The sequence below is a fragment of the Enhydra lutris genome, unplaced genomic scaffold (genome assembly GCF_002288905.1).
Source record: "Enhydra lutris kenyoni isolate GAN:26980312 unplaced genomic scaffold, ASM228890v2 scaffoldscaffold24, whole genome shotgun sequence".
Classification (NCBI taxonomy): Eukaryota; Metazoa; Chordata; class Mammalia; order Carnivora; family Mustelidae; genus Enhydra; species Enhydra lutris.
Genome location: NW_019154108.1, coordinates 19,361,791 through 19,377,496, shown reverse-complemented (window position 1 = coordinate 19,377,496; position 15,706 = coordinate 19,361,791). Strand labels below are relative to the sequence as shown.

At 42.1% G+C, this 15,706-nt stretch overlaps 1 protein-coding gene across 3 annotated transcripts in view; it reads left to right on the top strand.

The window, feature by feature from the left end:
* The window catches only part of LOC111150726 (nicotinamide nucleotide adenylyltransferase 2), a 192,718-nt gene that overhangs the window by 35,407 nt on the left and 141,605 nt on the right, over positions 1 to 15,706 (top strand). For all 3 annotated transcript variants that reach the window (XM_022508290.1, XM_022508288.1, XM_022508291.1), the window contains exon 6: positions 4,809 to 4,953. In XM_022508290.1, the coding sequence (XP_022363998.1) occupies positions 4,869 to 4,953 (85 nt within the window). In that variant the 5' untranslated portion in view covers positions 4,809 to 4,868. The remainder of the gene's footprint in view (positions 1 to 4,808; positions 4,954 to 15,706) is intronic.

The window sequence follows — 15,706 nt, the reverse complement described above, 5'->3', positions numbered from 1 at the left end:
GGCTATCTGTTTTTGTTAGTTAATATATACACTACTAGCACATTTCCCAAGTTATTACCCTTTACGATTAGCACTTCCAAAAATCTTCCTGACAAAGCCATCAATAGAAACAACTAAACACTTAAAAAACAATAGGTGTCTTATAGGTAACAACTATGGAGTTTGACCAAAAGCTGACACTATGCATTTTAAAAAGTACACTATGCATTTTAAAAAATCAGTAACTCACACGTGGTGTTATTTGATCCATATAGCAGCCCTCAAATTAAGTAGGACACATTGACAATGGAATCAGCAATAAATGACTTGCCCAAAGCCAAATAATTAGCAGGTGACAGAACAAGGGCTTGCACTCCATGTTTTGTTTTTTACTTCTTATTTATTTATTTTTGTTTGTTTGTTTATTTTTAAGTAGACTCTCTGCCCAACTTGGGGCTTGAACTCATGACCACTCATGTCAAGGGTCACACGCTCTACTGACTGAGCCATCCAGGCACCCCTCTCCATGTTTTTCTATCCCAATTCCAGAGCCCTCTTTGTGGATGCAGAAATTAGATATAAACATAAGGAAAATTACAAGAGACAATTAGAATCACAATCAATCAATCAATAGAATTTAAACTATCACTTAAGACATAACCTACAAGACTGAAAATATTTATTGCATTGTATTACACATTCATGTTTCATTGTTACCCTCTGGGCACTGGACTGGTAAAAAGATTTTTCATCTTAATTCATCAGTAAATAGTCACTGACCACTATTGTGCATTGGAACCCTGAGTTGGCTCTTTTTCTTTTTTTAGTAAAATTAACTTGTAGCATTGAGTGAGTGTCCCTTCATTCCAGCAAGTTAATGTTGAATTTTGCTCCACCAAGTGACTGCCTTTGGCTCAGGTCATGATCCTGGAGTCCCTGGATTGAGTCCCACATCCGGGCTTCCTGCTTGGCAGGGAGTCTGCTTCTCCTGCTGACTCTCTCTCTCTCTCTCTCAAATAAATGAATAAAATCTTTTAAAAAAAATTTCCATTCTTTCATTCATAAAATGGGTATCACTTAATGACTATCTACTATATTCTACATCCATTATCGGTAATCTCCACATCTCTGTAGCTTAGAGGGTATAGTTACCTTTATTTTTACGGATGTGGTTAGTATAGCATAGCAGTGAAACACTGAGATAGTAGCCTTGGATCAACAGCAGGTCCTTCAATCAAAAACTACCAGAGTTTGGGGCACCTGGGTGCCTCAGTGGGTTAAGCCTCTGCCTTCAGCTCAGGTCATGATCTCAGGGTCCTGGGATCAAGCCCCACATTGGGCTCTCTGCTTGGTGGGGAGCCTGCTTCCTCCTCTCTCTCTGCCTGCCTCTCTGCCTACTTGTGATCTCTCTCTCTGTGTCAAATAAATAAATAAAATCTTAAAAAAAAAAAAAAAACCTACCAAAGTTTGAATCTGGCTCCATACAAACTAGTTTTCTGAACTTGGATCACTTATGCCATTTCTCTGTTCTCCTTTAAGCCCATCTCTAAAATGGGATAAAATACATGAACTTATTAGAGTTATATGAACTCACAATTAGGTTATTGTGAGTATTAAATGAATTAACATCTGTAAACAGCTTATAGTACCAGGGCTTCTAGTGGTACTCAATGAACCTTAGCTACCATTTTTAATTTGGTGTACCCCAAGACTAAATCTGAGGGATTTTCTTCTCTTCTTTACATAACTGTTACTCCCTAGATGACCTCATTTAATCCTATGGTGTTTTGTTTTTTTTTTTTAAAGATTTTATTTATTTGTCAGAGAGAGAGAGGGAGAGAGGGAGAGCACAGGCAGACAGAATGGCAGGCAGAGGCAGAGGGAGAAGCAAGGAGCCCGATGTGGGACTCGATCCCAGGACGCCGGGATCATGACCTGAGCCGAAGGCAGCCGCTCAACCAACTGAGCCACCCAGGTGTCCCTAATCCTATGGTTTTAAATATAAAACTATACTGATGACTCCAGAATTCATATCTCCTGCCCAACTGATACTTTTGAAGTGTAAGTCAACTCATGTCCCTTCTCCACTCAGAACCCTCCAGCAACTTCCTATCTCTCTCTGGAAAAGTCAAAGCCCTAGCCAGGGCCTACGAGGCCCTATGTCTCTGTCCTACTTTTGTAATCTGTGTCCTACCACTTTTCACTGTCTTTCTTTTCTTCAGCAATAACATGACGTGTGCTTCTTGAACATTGCCTGACACTCTTGCTCCTCTGCGTGTATACTCTTCCCCAGTCAAGTGCTATATGCCTTCACTTGCTTCAGGCCCCTGCTCAAATACCATCTTAGCAGAGATGCCATCCCTAACCACCTAACAGAAAGGAGGATTCCCCTTTCCTTTTCTTCTTACCCTGCTTTATTTTTCACTGGGTATCTATCGCCATTATGCTTATTTTTCTATGGTCTGTTTTCCCCTCTAGTGTGTGAGCTCCATTAAAGTAGGGACTTTGTTTTATTCACAGTCCCTAAAGCAAGTGCCTGGTGCATGGCAGACACCCCATAAATATTTATTCCTTAAGTATAATCATGCTAATTGCCCAGCTAGTGTCAAGAGTTTCATACCCAAGTCAGTTTCCCTTCAATATCTCTTGCTCTTTCTACCCCACTAACCAGCATCCCATGCCAGGGAAGACATAAACCCCATTGTAAGAGTACATCAATTCATAGGATTTTTGTATCTGAACTGGAGATCTTATGCACATTAGGGTTGATTTGCTATTCAGCATAATTTAGCAAATATTTACTGCACAAATATTCATGTGATCTTGGATAAGAAACACCAACCAACCCACTAATATAGGGTAGCAGTTTATTCAAGAATCTCAAAGCCCGGGAAAGCTAAATATTTGTATTTGTGGATCTCTAAGTTCAGAATTATTATGTACACCTAAAATTAATACCTTATACGTCAATTATACTTCAACTTTTTTAAGGCCATTAAAAAATAAGAATTAATAGTTATCACAATAGAACACCTGGTTATCTCTCAAACTTTCCCCATTTTCTCAATCTTTGACCCTCAATCAAGTCCACTTCTTTGCCTAAGCCAAATTTCTAGACATTTTCTTAGATTTCTCTTTACCTCACCTTACACGTCCAATCCTTGTGCAAAAACAATAAATTCTATCTACCAAATTTGCCCTGAGACCATCTGCTTCTCATCAACTTTACCTTTATAAATCCTAGTCCAAGGACAATTCCGCTTTAGCCTAGGCTACCAGCAAAATTTCCTAAGTGCTTGGGGAACCTGGGTGGCTCGGTCAGTTAAGTGTCTGCCTTTAGGTCAGATCGTGGTCCTGGATCCCTGGATCCCTGGATCCCTGGGATGGAGCCCTGCATCCGGCTCAGTGTGTGGGCCCCGCTTCTGCCTCTCCTTCTCCCCTCCGCTTGTTCACTCTCTCAAATAAATAAAATAAAATAAAATAAAATAATTCCCTAAATGCTTGCTTTGCCCTTCCACTTTTTGCCTACCAACTGAGTGATCTTATAAAAATGTAAATTACTCATCATTCCCCTGCTTAAAGCTTCAGTGGTTTCCTTTTGTTATTCCTCTCTAAGTTATTCCACTTAGAAAAACATCCCAATCCTTTCCTAGCCTCCAAGCCCTGCTCCATTCTGACCTTCAGGACAGTCCAATCTTGTCTCCTAGCGTTTTCCCCTTATTCATGCACTCTCCATCACGCTGGCCTTCTTTCACATCTATGAGCACAACACGCCCTTCCCTTTCCCAAAATATGTGTACTAGCAGTTCCTTGTCATTTTGTTGCAGTTTGAATTTCACCTCCCTGGAGAGGCCTTCCCTGACTCCTGGATTTAAAGTGCCCCCCGCCCCGCCCCAGTTCACCTTTTGCTCTGCCAGAGAATGAATGGCACCCACTGATTGTGCACTGCACAGTTGCCATCTGGTATTTTCCTCCTCTGCTTATCACACCCATCTCCCTCCCATAGAATGAAAGCTCCATGAAGACAAGGACTTTGCTTTACCAGCAGGGTTTATAACAGGGCCTCACACATAGTGAGCACTCAAGAAACACTTGTTGAGTGGGTAAACCTTTGTCTCAACTTTGACAGCTTATTTGACAGGATCACATAGTTTCCTAATACAGCTTTAGTAACTCTGCCCCATACATGTTCTCGGCATTGCCTCACCCTACAAAAAGGTCCATGATTCCAGAGGAGGGATTCAGATTCCCCCTCTTGGCAACCTCTAGGTGAAGATCTAGACTCAGTTCAACAGTTCACCATCATCAGATTAGGGGGGAAAGAAAGACAGAAATTAGTATTCCTGACATGAATCATTGTCATTTCTTACTAAAAATTTTGAGGAAGAAAAAAAAAAACCCCACAATTCTTAAGATCAAACACTTTCGGAGTTGAAAATGTTAGAGAAAGTAGATGTGGACAGAAAAATGTTAGCGTGTGGGAGGAAAAGTCAGAAGGAGGTAAGAGAAAGAGCTCACACCATGCTGTTGAGTATCATGGTTCTGGGCTTGGGTACCATGTCTTGCCTTGTACATAAACACTAAGGAAGGGCGTGAAGGAGTGAGGTGGGTGGGGGCGAAAAAGGGGAGGAGTGGGAGACCTGGACGAGAGACTCGAAAAAAGCTAAAAAGAGAAGGACGGAGCGGAGCCACACAAAAGCAGCCTCGGATCTTGCCGGAGCTGCAAGCGTTAAGGGGAGGCGGGGAGTGACGCGGTTTGCGTCTGGAGCGGCTCCTTGGAGTCCACAGCATCCACCGCCGGAGCCTCGCCTTCCTTTCTCCCTCTGCAGACCTATCGAGACAAAAAAAAGAGGCGACCCCCGGACCAGCGCGAGGGACCCACCCGCACGATGACCGAGACCACCAAGACCCACGTAATCTTGCTTGCCTGCGGCAGCTTCAATCCCATCACCAAAGGGCACATTCAGATGTTCGGTGAGTCCTCCCGCCCACCCCCGGAGGCTGCTTCCGCCTCATTCCTTCCCCGGCACCTGTATTTTCCAGGGCGACAGAACAGTAAGGCGTGTGCCCCTCTGGAGGGATGCGCCGGCTCATCCCACTGGTGGGAGGTCAGCCTTTCTATTCCCGGCTCCTGGGAAGGGACGTTGACTGCGCTTCCCAGGCGTCACTTGCTCCGGCCAGACCCGGCTCGCTGGGGGCCAAGGGGTGGGGGAGGGGACGGGCCCGAGGTGACTGTGGGCTTGGACCGGGTGGGAGGTCGAGATTCCAGAACTGGGTGCGGTGGTGTGGTAGTTTGGCCACTTGGCTGTTGAGGATAGGGGTGGGGTTAGAGGTTGGGTCGCGGAGAAGGCAAGAGAGGGTTGGAGATAACGTGCTGTTTGTTTAGGATGGGTGGAAAGCTCGAAGGAGTTAAATGATGTATATGCTTTGGAGACACAAACACACTCACACACTAGCAGGGCTGGGGCTTCGAAGAGATTAATTTAGGGTTTGACTAATGGTTCAGGGCGGCCCAGGGGCGAACGTTTGAGGGTTGTGAACCGTGTATTGCCCGCGCGAGGTGATGGCTGAGTGAAGGGGCTGGGGGACTGGGCCAGCCTGGGCTTGGCTGCCGGGACCCGCTGCCGGGGAGGGGGAGGGGGCGGGGCGGCCGCTGCGGGCAGCCCTTTTCAAGCGAGTGTTGATGGATCCCGGCCCGAGTTGGCTGAGGCTCTGCCCAGCGCGGCGATGGCACCCGGAAGGCTTGCGGCGTGCGAGAGTGTGTATGAGTGTGAATGTGTGAGTGTGTGTGTGTGTGTGTGTGCGCGCGCGCGCGCGCGCGCGAGTTGGGGCGGGGGGAGCGCGCATCACTGAGCGTTTGTTTCTTGGAGGCTTTGGGGCGTGGAGAGAAAGGGAGCGAGCGGTGGCTCCCGGCTGCTGGTTTGGGATTCAGCAGGGGCAACGGAAATGTGATCGATGCCTGTTGGAGATGTCGGGCCACCGGTGAACGCGGCTTCTCTGCTGCTCCGGTAGGACCCAACGGCACGGGGGCGTGCGCGTTTAGACACCGAGGGAGGGACGCGGAGGTCACTTTAGAAGCAGGCGTAGAGTAGAGGTTGGAAGTTGGGGGTGCTTTTTTCCTGGCGCTGAAGGAAACGAGAGGAGGAGAGAGAGTGGGCTGGAGAGGGATGAGAGACCGGGGAGGCCCTGCGCCAGCCTGCCAGCACGGCGCTATCCAGAGGCGGCGGTGCTGAAGCGCGGCGCGCGCCGGAGCTGGCTTTGGACACACGTGTTTACCCTGAGCCTGAGGATTGTGTGAGCCCTCCTAGGGCTGTTTAATGAAAGTCACATCATACCGGTAAAGATCGGGCGAGGTGGCTTTGACTAAAAATACTCTTCTGTTAAACCTAAAAGGTGCGTTGAACTGGGCCCGCTTATTAAAAACCTCATGAAAAGAATATCGAACTACTTTGAGCTGAGGGCAGATTGAGGTAGGCACTTTAATAGGATCCAAGGAGGGAGACTGAGAGGTAGCCATCCCTTCCTCACCATCCCTTTAACTTTTAAAAGTGTCTTACTAGGAGCTAATGCTAGCCTACCTACTAAATAAAGACTTTTGTTTAAGCATCAGAATAGACCAGAGCATCTCATCATTCATCTAAGGGAATATCAGTGCCTTAGGAACACTCTACTTTCACAGAGGTCTTTACCAGAGTCCTGCTTTTCTTCTCTGTCCATATTTCCTCTACCCATTTTATGTCGCTCTACTTTATTCCTCTCTGTTGACAAGACAGGATTGGGCTTTCCTCTGGAACTCCTTGGCACTAGAAATCTTTAGTGAGCGGGGAGCTACTCCTTTTTTCCCTAGGGCTAAAGTAGTTAATTCCGCTTGTTTTGGATTGCAAAAAGGGGTGTATTTAAATCAAGAACTGAGGGGCGCCTGGGTGGCTCAGTGGGTTAAAGCCTCTGCCTTCGGCTCAGGTCATGATCTCAGAGTCCTGGGATGGAGCCCCACATCCGGCTCTTTGCTCAGCGGGGAGCCTGCTTCCTCCTCTCTCTCTGCCTGCCTCTCTGCCTACTTGTAATCTCTGTCTGTCAAATAAATAAATAAAATCTTAAAAAAATTTTTAAATCAAGAACTGAGGATTCTATCTTGCAGCCGAAAAGAGTTTGCTAACAGTATAAAGGCTTTTGTTAAGTCGGTGTTGACCCACCAATTCCCCAGGAGTTTAGAGGGTAGAATATGTGGAAATAGTCATGGATTACAGCAAGCAGGTTTAGACATAGAACAGGTAGAAGAAGACTTTCTGACAGTTGTTACTATTTGCTTGGTATTGAAACTGAGGAATCAGAGAGACTATCTGTCCACAAAGCTTTGTGATCGTCCATTACTTATGTGTAATCCAAAGAGCAACATGGAAAGAGGATATGGGATGTTCAGGGTAGCTTTAAGGAGCTTATAACCTAGTGAAGGATTTAGCACATATACATATGAAAAGGAAACAAGAACAAGAACACAAAATACATATTAAAACTATTCTTTGTAGAATCTCTTATGAGAATCTTTGAGCTCATGATAAATTTTGTGATTTACTTCTGTAGTTTCTGGTTTGCAAAGTCTTTTCATCTCACTTACTCCTAATAAACAAGCTTACCCGAAAGGCATCATTATCTCCATTTTACAAATAAGAAGCTGATGTTTGGAGGTGAAGTGACTTTCTTAAGAAGCTTAAGTGAAATGAAGAGTGGGTGGCAGCGTGGAGACTTAAAGCCCACATTCTTGATTCCTCTTGCAGAGGCCTTTGCCCTGGACCAAATGCAGGAACAAGTGCTCACTGATCTGGCTGCATAATTCCATGAACTCCATTTCCTTCAAACATAAACTAACAGAGATTAGAATTAAATTGGTCATCAACTAAATGAGATTCCTAAATATGCATTTTAAGAGCTTTTTTCCATCTCTAACAAAATCAGTTATCCATGAACTATTTTCTCCTTTTAAATGGCTTTTAAAATCTCCTCCACAACAGTACAGAAATAATTAATTCGATAAAGTTATCAAGCTTTCTTTAAGGTCCCTGATATTTGTAACTGAATTTTTTTTTTTTAAAGACAGGAACAGGACTTTGAAATTAGACATCTTTAACAAAGTTCCTGTATTTTGAAATCCAACTGCTTACCAAAGAAAAAAGAGAAAGACTATAAACAAAAAGAAATGTGTTGTTCAAAACTAATAATTCGGGGCGCCTGGGTGGCTCAGTGGGTTAGGCCCCTAATTCAGCTCAGGTCATGATCTTAGGGTTCTGGGATCGAGCCCCATATCAGGCTCTCTGCTCAATGGGAAGCCTGCTTCCTCCTCTCTCTCCCTGTGATCTGCCTACTTGTGATCTCTCTCTCTCTGTCAAATAAATAAAAAAAAATAATAAAAACTAATAATTCATTCTTCATCTCTGCAAAGTAATACTTACACAGTTCTCAGTATTTGTAAAATATTTTAGAATGAGCTTTTCCTTTTACTTTGAGAAAAGGGAAGTTGATATTCCTAATTGTGGCTGTAGAAACACATAGAAAAATTTAATGTTTGTGATGGAGGTATTTGACACTTATATACTTAACTATAGCTAAAATGTTTTCAGGGATGAGTGAATATTTGGCAAAGTAAATTCATAAACTAGCAGTGTTTTATTTTGTGGGTCTGCCTTATTACATGAGACTAACAAGACACTAGAAGTCTTTTTTTTTTCTAACTCACAAGATCTTATTGAGTATGTAGAGATTATATTTCAGTATAACTTTCTTTGCATTTATATTGCTATGTTTGTCAATAAATTCACCCCTGGGAAATAAGATAATAACTTTAAATAGAAAAGTAAAAAAGGACTGATCAGATAAGTTTTGCCATGAAGGAATTGAAGGACTTGATCACAGCAGAAATGTATTCTGTTTTTTGATGATTGCAAAATAACAGGATTTTTCAGTTTCTCTACTTCAAAATATTTTTACTTTGAACAAATGGGTCTTTTGAAAAGAGATATGATCCAATTCTGTCCCTCTTCAAGGGTAATAAAGAGGGCTTTTAAATTTATTGTGGAATTGGAAACGCAGCCCCTATTGCTACAACTAGAAATCATAAGAAAAATGAATTGAGTTGCTACTGATATAAAAAACTGTCAGAAATCAAGAAACTGTTTAATATGCTTGAAATGCCTGTAGAAAAAGAACATTAAGCACAAAGTGATACTTTATACTTTTGGCACCATTATTCTATTTGATCCTACCCTGCAAGTTAAACTGGATAATATCATCTCCCTTTTACAAATGACAAAGGAGAGGTACAGATGTAAGTCATTTGGTCAAGGTCATATGCAAAAGTCAAGATAAAACTAGTTTTCTAATATCTAGACTCTCTCTCACCCAGAATTCCTCTTTATTCCTTTAATTGCAACAAACTTATGAAAGGAAGAATCACCTGAACTTAGTTATTAACAAAGGGTAATGAAAACTTTGTGAATTTTTGTTCTTGGTAACACGGGCAACCAACAAAATATATTCAACAAAGGTATCTGTTCCCAACATCTTATACCTAACAAGGAAAAGCTATTTCTTAGTACTTAAATATTTCCCATATAATTGTGTTGCTGCAACATTTTTTTCTACCACTCCCCTAATTCCTCCTTCCTCCCCACTCTTCTGTTATCCCAACTAACATCTACTAATCCTTCAGATTTTAGCTTCAATGGTACTTCTTCAGGGAACCTCCACTGACTTATAAATTAAGTATGGTTACCCTGACATGTGATCCCATATCAGCTTGTACTTTCCGTGCCATAACTCTCATCTCATTATGTGCTTAATGACTGTTTTCCATGCTAGACCTTAAGCTCTGTTAGAACAGAAACCATGCCTGGTTTCATTATTGATTTATTTCCTAGTACCTAGCATGGAATAGGTTTTCTGTAATAGTATAATATAAATAACAATTGCAAGTAGCAAGTCTTTGCTCCATCACAGTTGTTGAGTAAATAAAAAAATAAATGGGTCTACAAAATCTTGTTCCAGGTAGTGGAATCAACCGTGCACAAGAGCTAGGGTAGTGAGACAGAAAACCATGACATATTAGAACAAAGGATGGTTTAAGGAGAAGGGGAGTAAGAGATAATACTAGAAAGGTAGATGGAAGTCTGATCGATTATGAAGGCTTGTAAGTCATCTTAAGAAATTTAAATTTTATCCAAATGGCAATGACAAAACATTGCATGGTTTTTAAAGTAAAGGAATGTCGGGGCGCCTGGCTGGCTCAGTGGATTAAAGCCTTTGCCTTTGGCTCAGGTCATGATCCCAGTGTCCTGGGATGAGCCCCTCATCGGCCTCTCTGCTCAGCAGGGAGCCTGTTTCCCTTCCTCTCTCTCTGCCTGCCTCTCTGCCTAATTGTGATCTCTGTCTGTCAAATAAATAAATAAAATCTTTTAAAAAAATAAATAAAGTAAAGGAATGTCATAATTGTATCTCCAAAGTTATGAATTAATCAAATTTTCAATATAGATTGGTGAAGGGCAAAAATAAAAATGTAGTGACCAGCTAAGCACCTATTTCAGCAATACAGAGCTCATGTAAGGGCAGATGGTCACCTCACCCAGACTGGTGGTATTTGAGATGGAGAGTGAGCGCATTTGTCACTCAAATGTAAAAGGGATGATTATTTGGAGACTTAGTGGGTGATTGGTGGCAAAGCAGACCAGGGTAACTCTCAGGTTTCTGTCCAAGGTAGGTGAATAAAGAACACCGGAAGAGAAGTAGATTTAGGGTTGGTGGGGAAAGTGAAGATTCATACTTACTCTAAAATTTTGGAAATATGTGTTCTAACCCAGCACTGATGCAAAAAAAGGAAATACTTAAATTCAAAGTATCTTTGTCGCTGGGACATCTGAATCTTCTAATAAAAGCTCCCAGTAGGTTCTAGTTGGATTATTCAAAGTTCTTCTTATGAGAACGATACTGAAATTCATTAACATTATGGAAGTAAAAAGATAAGAAAGGGTATACTGCCTTTTTTAAAAATATGGACTTGGAGAAAATCAAGGTCCTAAAATTGACTCTTTCTTAATATTAAGGTTGTGAAATTGGGAATAGTTAATACAGTCCAAAAGACCATTCTAGAACTTGCCCACCACTGTGATAATGGCTGTAATATGTTTTTCAGGTGGATTTGGGCATTCTAACTCATTGATAAGTTAGAAGTTCATTAATGGAAACTCAGGGATCAATCACAGTAGTTTCACTGGCAGGAGCTCTGTCTGCTCATAACATGAAAATAATGCCTGAAAAAGAAAATTTGGACATTTTTGCTCACATGAACAGGTGTTTGATTTACTTTCTCCTGCTGAATTGATTAACTGAGCCTCATGTGGAACAAGCTAGCTATGAGAGGCAAATATCCCATCTATAATTCATCCCAAACCAAGGAATAAGATAAAACCAAGAGGGTTGATGTTCTAACAGTTTTGAAATGAAGAAATATTCATTTTCAGTATCTCCCTCTTTTTGTTTTACTTGATTTTATTCTACATGTCTAAGCCTTTTATTAGAAGATATGCTTAGAACTACCAGAAATAGAGGGTTCGTTCATATGCCTTTTAGGAAGAAGCTTGAATTATTACTTAGTAGGAACATCCTTTAAAATATTACAAATCTCGGGTGCCTGGGTGGCTCAGTCAGTTAAGCGTTGCCTTTAGCTCAGGTCATGATCCTGTAGTCCCTGGATCAAGTCCTGCTTCCGGGCTCCCTGCTTAATGGGGAGTCTGCTTCTCCCTCTGACCCTCCTTTACCTCTCTCTCTAATAAATAAAAGTCTTTAAAATTTTTTTTTAAATATTATGAATCTCAAGAGAAACATTTCTATACACATTTCCAATGTTAGACCAAGGCAAGTGAACAGTCTAGAAGTCTTGGAGGCAAACTAAAAAACAAAACCTGCTAACCCTCATGTTTGGACTCCTCTGTTTCAGAGATATCCTCAGACATAAGAGGAGAATGCAAAACTGGATGGATTTTCTATCTTTTCTGTTATTTTCTATTGATAGGCAATATTTGCAAAAGTAGTATATGGATGACTGGGAAAGAGAATGAAAACCCACTTTTTTAAAAAAGATTTTATTTATTTGTGAGAGAGAAACAGCACAAGCGGGGTGGTGGGGGAAAGGCAGAGGGAGAAAGAGAGGCAGACTCCCCACTGAGCAGGGAGCCATGACACAGGGCTTGATACCAGGATCCAGAGATCGTGACCTGAGCTGAAGCAATGCTTAACCGAATGAGCCACCCAGGACATCCATACCTGCTTTTAAAAGTGTTTCTTTAAAGGGCACCTGGCAGGCTCAGTCAGTAGAGCATATGACTCTTAATCTCAAGGTTGTAAATTCAAGCCCTACATTGGATGTAGAGATTACTTAAAAATAAAATCTTAGAAATAAATTGTTTCTTTAGAAAAGATTCAAGTGTAAATTTTATAATATCACCACAGATACAGTGTTTAATGAATATTTAATGACACTATAAAACATACACATTCTAGTTAAGATTTTTTTTTTAATTTATTTGAGAGAGAGAGTGGGAAAACACAAATGGGGGGAGGAGCAGAGGGAGAGGAAGAAGCAGACTCCCCACTGAGCAAGGAGCCTGATGTGGGGCTCCATTCCAGGATCCTGAGATCATGACCTGAGCCCAAGGCAGACACTTAACTGACTGAACCACCAGGCGCCCCTCTTGTGCATTTTTTAAGTTTTCAAATCATCCTGAACTGCTCAAGAAGATCCTAAGGACACAAAGAAATGCATTAAATATTTTTTCAACACCACCTTTAAAATTTTTTTTTCAATACCACCTTTTTAAAAACAATATTAAACACATAGAATTTTGGTTAAACAAGGCATTTAAAGGAATTCCTAAAGATTCGATGTAACAGACTAAGAACTGGGATATAGGAATTTATTTGAGAGAGAATTACATAACTTTATTTATGGACATGTTCCATATCTCAGCATATGTAAATGAAGCATGAGTTTACAAGGAAGGAAGTTTTCCATTGCCAGAGGTTTTCCCATTATAAACATTCCATTGCAAGGAACAAATTTGCTTTTTTTGGATACAGTTTGGCAGATAGCCTCAGAAGTATTTTAGCCCCCCCCCCAAAAAAAGTTACATAGTTTGACCAAGGCCATCCCCCTGACATTGGCATCTTCCCTCCACCTCTTATACTGGATAATATCTCCATGATCTATGAGCTCTGCAGCAAAAGCAAATATTGTAACCACTACCAGCATCATCATTTTCCACATTATCATTTTAGTAGTGGAGCTGCCTTCTTCCAGGGCTTCTGTAAACTCTACTAGCATTAAACTGTTTTCTGTTTAATTTATCACACAGTTCTCTTTAGTTCTGGACAAGTGAGCCATTCAGGAAGGTTGTTGTAATTCTGGGGAGAAGAGAGTAGGAGGAAGAGGTAGAAAAGAGCAAGACTTAGAGGCTAACCTATGGACGGGGTGGCAGCTTAAATAGCTCTTTTTTCCTACTTACCTTTGCATCATGTTACCTCCACATGGATAGCCATGCTGCTACATGTTGACCTCCTTTAATATTTACCAAACCGTCGTCGAAAGAGGGTGAGTGAAGTATAGCCCCTAGATAAGACTACACGCATATGGTTTTGCTCTTGTTCCAGTTGCTTAGGTCTTAAACCGTGAACTTTCTTGATCCTTCTCTCTTTGGACACCCCCATCTATGTCAGCAAATGATTTTGGATCTCTCTATCTTCAAAATACAGGTAGGACCAACCACTTTTCCATATCTACAACGCTGGTGTAAGCCACTGGTATCTTTGACCTGCATTATTTCAATAGCTTCTTAACTGATCTCCCTGCTTCTACCCTTGGCCCCAATACTCAGTCCTCAACAAAAATAGCCAAAGCAATCCTTTCTAAATGTAAGCCACATCTAAGTCAGATCATGTTGCCCCTTTGCTCAAAATCCTCCAATGGCTCTCTATCTCATTCAAGGTCAATGTCATTAAAATGACCTGCAAGGTCTCCATGATTGGCAACCTTTCCCCTTCACCCCGCTACACAGCTTTTTTCCACCTCATTCTTAGCGAGACTTACTGAACTCCTTGCTTCAACTCTAGAGGCTTCATGCTAAATGTTCTCTCTGCCTAGAATGCCCTTCCCCCACATAGTCCCATGTCTAATTCACCCTCCTCAAAGTTTTTGCCCAACTGTAACTTTCTCATTGTTTACTTGGCAGATCCTATTCCCCGATCACATAATTTAAATTGAAGCTCACACACTCCCAGTCCCCCTTATTCTGCTCTTCTTATATCCTTTCCCCTTACCTCTTACTACCTTTTTTTTTTTTAAAGATTTTGTTTATTTATTTGACAGACAGAGATCACAAACAGGCAGAGAGTCAGGCAGAGAGAGAAGGGGAAGCAGGCTCCCTGCCGAGCAGAGAGCCCGATGCAGGGCTCCATCCCAGGACCCTGAGATCATGACCCAAGCTGAAGGCAGAGGCTTAACCCACTGAGCCACCCGGGCGACCCACCTCTTACTACCTTTTAACAAAGCATGTTATTTCCTTATTTGTTATGTTTGTTTTGTCATGTCCGCAGCTAGAATGTGAGATCTTCAAGGGCAGGGATCTTCGTTTACTCTGCTTACTAATGTATCTCAGGCTTCTAGAAGAGTGCCTGGCACATAATAGAGGCTCAATAAATGTCTGTCAATGAATGCAATGTCAGAATTACCCACCATCCTCCCATCCTCACCTCCAGTCCGTCTTCTTTTTGTGGCCGGAAGGGTAGAGAGTCAGGAGAGGACTCAGGGGCAGTGGATTCATTTGACAACAGCTTAATGAGTTATGGATGTGCCTCAGGCACTCAAGGATATGAAAACTAAAGGCACTCTTTCCCATGCCCGGGGGAGATCATCTTCCATACAGGAGACAAACAAACTAAGCAGAGCATTCAAGTCGTAAATACTATGAAAGAAGCAAAAATGAGGTAGAGAAGGGAGCACAGACCTTCAGAGCAGGTGACTGAGCTTGAAAGGAGGAGCTGCCCAGCGCACAGAGTATGTGTGAAACCACTTATTTATTTATTTATTTATTTATTTATTTATTTATTTGCATTTTTACTTACTTATTTTTCAGAGAGAGAGAGAGAACACAGCAGGGGAAGCAGCAGGCAGAGACAGAGGGAGAGTAAAGCTTCCCACGGAGCAGGGAACCTGATGCTGGGTTTCATCCCAGGATGCTGGGATCTTGACCTGAGCCGAAGGCAGATGCTTAACTGACTGAGCCACCCAGGCGTCCCGTGTAAAGGCTTTTAAAAACATGGCACACTGAGGAATCTCCAAGGAGCTTGCTAGATGACTGAATGTGGGTGGGGACAGGGAAGGGCTGGAGATGAGACCGCCAGAACACAGGGTTGGGTGGAGAGTGGAGGGGGTAGTTCCAAAGAGTTCAGACTTTACCCAGCACCTTTAGTGAGCCCCTGAAGGGTTCTGGGCAAGGAATACATTTTGCATGTGGGGCCTTGCCTCCCAAATGTCCATGTCCCTGTCACTGTGATTTTTTTCTAAATATTTTGAAGTTATTTCTGTATCACTCTTTGAAATAAGGAGGGCTTTTCTTTTTTTTTAAAAGATGATTTTATTTATTATTTTCCAAAAAGGAACCTTTGTCTATTGCACAAGCCATATCTA